We start from the raw sequence: 3,785 nt of genomic DNA, 5'->3' as shown, positions 1-3,785 counted from the left end.
TGATAAACTGCGCCGAGCAGTGGAGCGCTGGGAAACACAATGGCTTCTGTCAAGGGGGAAGAAAAAATAAATAAATAAAATACATGGAGGCCAACACTCAACATTAAAAAAAACAAAAAAACACCCAGGGCATTAAAGCATATGACCCAACCATGATGCCTGAGCTATTGAATTTACCTCATGTAATGTAGCATGAATGAAGCCCTTAAAGGTATCAGTTTCCAGTCAATAAACAAGAGAAGGGGAATCAGACATGTGATTCAGGGAAAGTTAAACACAAGGGACCAGTCACACACAAAAAGCAGTGGTTTGGTCTTTCAGTCAGAATACTATTTTAAAACTTTAAGTGCTGTTTTCTGGCCAATCACCATTCTTTAAAAAGCCATTTTGGCCGATACCAAACTTTTTTTTATAACCAACACTATCAGGTGTTTTAAGGTCACAACACACCTTCAATGCTTCAATCGTATTTTATTGAAAACATTGAACAATACCCTTGTAAACCAATGTAAACTTGTTTTAAATGGACAACAACTCTCTCAGCAAAGTAAAATGGGACGGTGGCTGATTTTTAAACCTTTGCGAAGGTAAATATGGTCTTGGTGGTGCACTATGGAGCCTGTCTGGTGACATTGGATAAAAAAATGTATTTGTGGCCACGTGATTATAATGCGTAGTCACAGGATAAATAATGCGTGGCCACAAGATAATTATTGCAATCATTTCCATGCAGTGACTGCTTGGACAGGTTTGAAGTAATTTAATTTTATTTTAATGCATGAATGAATGACGTCAGCTACTTACACCAGGCATGACATAATTCTTAGCATTATATGCTGCAGACATAAGACACAAGTGACGACCGGAGTTGCATTTGTCCAAAAACCCTTTTGTTTTGTTGAAATGCAACACTTAAAACAGTCTCCTCTCTCACAATGTTACACATGTAGGGCGTTCATTGTCATCTCGTAAATAGCCTACTATGAAAAATTAAGTTAATATTAACAAATACGGTACCAAATAATAAGAAAAAGTGTGGGGTAGGCTAGCTTTGATCTGTTCAAAACAAAAACAGCATATTCATAATCGGACTGCAACAATGTCTTGGGACCATGCATTATTTATTGTGTGGCCAAGAGATATGAACTTTTTTTTATCCAATGCCACAGACAGGCACCCCAATTTAATCACCCGCTTCGGATGTTATCATCCATTAAATGGACGTTATTAGCCGTTATCATTCCCATAGAATGGCTTCAGACTGTCAGCTGGTTAAATGAGGTATAAAGCCACTAAGGTTAATTGTAGAGAAAATGACATGGCCTACGATAAAGTAGACCGGACTCCGGCGGTAGCAGATTGTTGCATTCCAACGTATTTGGCACTGGTAACACACTAGGGGGCACTGTCGGGACAGTCTGAAGCCATTCTATGGGACTGATAACCACTAATAATGTCCATTTAATGGACTGATAACATCCGAACCGGCTGGTTTCATCAAGAAGTTTCTTGGCCAAATTCATGGTCCTGCCTGGGAACCCAACCAAACCAAACCAAATGCAGAAACAAATCAAACATATTTTTGATATTCATAAGTTGTGTCCACTTTTGTTTCCTCGGTGTTAAAAGCCAGAGTGTAATAAATAAGTATTTGATTTTTTTCTTCTTCTTGTCTTTGTCCGCGCAGCCAAGCGTGATGGCTCCTGCAGCCGGAGTGTCTGGAGGCTTTGATGATGGCTCTGTGTCATGTGGCGTTGGTGTCCGTGCCTTGCCAGGGCAGAGTGTGTGGTCGGCGGGGCAGCTGGGAACCTGAGGGCTGCAGGTCGAGGCTGACACTCAGGCCAGTATATCTTCGCCGTTTATCCATTCCATGGTTGCCTTTTAACCCACGATGACCTTGGATAACTTTTCTGTTTATTATGCACGAATTTTCTGCGTCCGACAAAGTGGAACCCTCTCTGTCCCTTCCATGCACTTAGGCTTCGACTCTCCATCCTCCCACCCCTCCTCTGTAACTAAAGGGCATATGGTTTTGCTGGGCAAGAGATAAGAGAGATATGTCAGCCTGTGGTACTGAACAAACRCATCTTTCATTTCTTCTCTTCTTCCCTCCTGCCCGATCTCATCTTCCCGGTCCGACTTTCCCCCCCTTTCCTCGCCTTCGCTCCTTTCCTCTCCCGATCTCACCTCTTTCGTCTCCGTGACAGCTGGGCACAATTAGGAGCAAAAAGCCTTTTGTCTTGTCGGCGGAGGAGATATTTGGTTATATTTGCGGGTGATGGAGAGGGAGAATGGGCTTCAGATGCGCCGTAGGAGTGAAGACGAAGGGAGGGGGTGGAATGAGGGGCTGGAAGAGAAGAGACAGAGCTCTTCACGGTGAATGAAAGGCCCTCTATCCTCTCCTCCTTTGGAGCACATTATATACATGCACTTCCTCAATTTTTTATTATTATTTCTTTTAAGAGAAAAGTGGTTTTCAACAAACTCTGCTTCCATTTATCTCTGGCTCAGCCGCACTCGCACACAAATCCTCACTCGCCGACATTCGTTTGCATGCGCACGTTCGTACTGTACGCGTGCTGGATTTGCTTTGATTCCTGATTGCTTCGATTTCTGCGGCGGCTCGATCGGGTTACCGTTCAAACTCAGTGCCAAGCCAACGTGCGCCTGTCTGAGCCTCCGTGTGTGTGTGTGGGTCTTTGTGTAGAAGTGCGACTCTCAGTCAGGGTTAGGAATAGCACAGTTTCAGCTGCTATTATTAGCCCTTCTCTCCACTGGCCCAGTTCTTTCCCTCGTCTCCTCTCTGGCACCAGCATTTCATTATCATCCAGGCTCCTGAGCAGGAACTCTGCTCGCGACAACAAGGACAACCCCGCTCTATTTCCAGCGAGGCTTTTTATAGGCCGCCCTACTCCTGTATACACTGTACTAATTAGTCAGTGTGTCAAAGGCGTGGGGCGTAATAGTTCTCCGAATCAGGTGACACAGTTACTTAACCTTTCACTGTGTTGCTGAAACACTCACGCCGCCAAGCTGCTGACAGATGCACCCTTCAACGGGGAGCGTTTGAAGGGCACAATCCTGGCACAGGTCCTGGCATATCACACTTCAGTCATCAGAGCGCGGTCACCACTTTTACTTATGAAGAGAAAATACACATCGCGCGCACTTCCTTTAGAGAACCCTGATCTCGAACGCCCCACATGACCGTGAGCCTCACAAAGTGTCTTTCATTACAGATAAGTGCAGCGCGGGATCAACGGGGTCAAGACAGACCACGACCTCTGAGACTACTTTCTGTTTGACCGACCAGATGGTCACACAAAGTAAAGGTAAACAGCCACTCAAGAGAAGGTTTGAAATGTTAATAATGAAAGGCCCAGCATTCCTTAAAGGAATCCGTATTATTTGTTCAGAAATTCAGAAAATGAGTTACAAATTAAGCGACTACCACGTGAAATTTAGCTCAATATCAGTAACATTAGATTAAAACCAGTTTTGTGTTTGCTAATGTGGATTAGTTGCAATGATGTTTTGAATGGCCTACGAACATCCAATGATTACTTTCTGAAGTGTCAGTAGCTGCGTTTCCATTGACCATGAAAATGCGCAAATTAGAATTTCGAAAATAAATTTGCTCAATGGAAACACGTCAATTTCGAAAAAAATTACGTTTTTTTTTCGACAAAATGTTTTTGCGATTGGATGAGGTGGTTTTTCGGCCGTATCGAAATTGGTGTTTTTCGCAAAACTGCAATAGAAACACTTTTTCTGCATCACGGGAG

General features: G+C 43.6%; 1 protein-coding gene across 1 annotated transcript in view; it reads left to right on the top strand.

The window, feature by feature from the left end:
• Nucleotides 1-3,242: 3,242 nt before the first annotated feature.
• Nucleotides 3,243-3,785, top strand: part of eva1aa (eva-1 homolog A, regulator of programmed cell death a) — a 330,537-nt gene continuing 329,994 nt past the window's right edge. The window contains exon 1 of the mRNA XM_014009981.1: nt 3,243-3,332. Within this exon, the coding sequence (XP_013865435.1) occupies nt 3,314-3,332 (19 nt within the window). The 5' untranslated portion in view covers nt 3,243-3,313. The remainder of the gene's footprint in view (nt 3,333-3,785) is intronic.

The sequence above is a fragment of the Austrofundulus limnaeus genome, unplaced genomic scaffold (assembly GCF_001266775.1).
Source record: "Austrofundulus limnaeus strain Quisiro unplaced genomic scaffold, Austrofundulus_limnaeus-1.0 Scaffold64, whole genome shotgun sequence".
Lineage (NCBI taxonomy): Eukaryota > Metazoa > Chordata > Actinopteri > Cyprinodontiformes > Rivulidae > Austrofundulus > Austrofundulus limnaeus.
The sequence above is the reverse complement of the archived record's forward strand: the minus strand, read 5'-3'. Positions and strand labels throughout refer to the sequence as shown.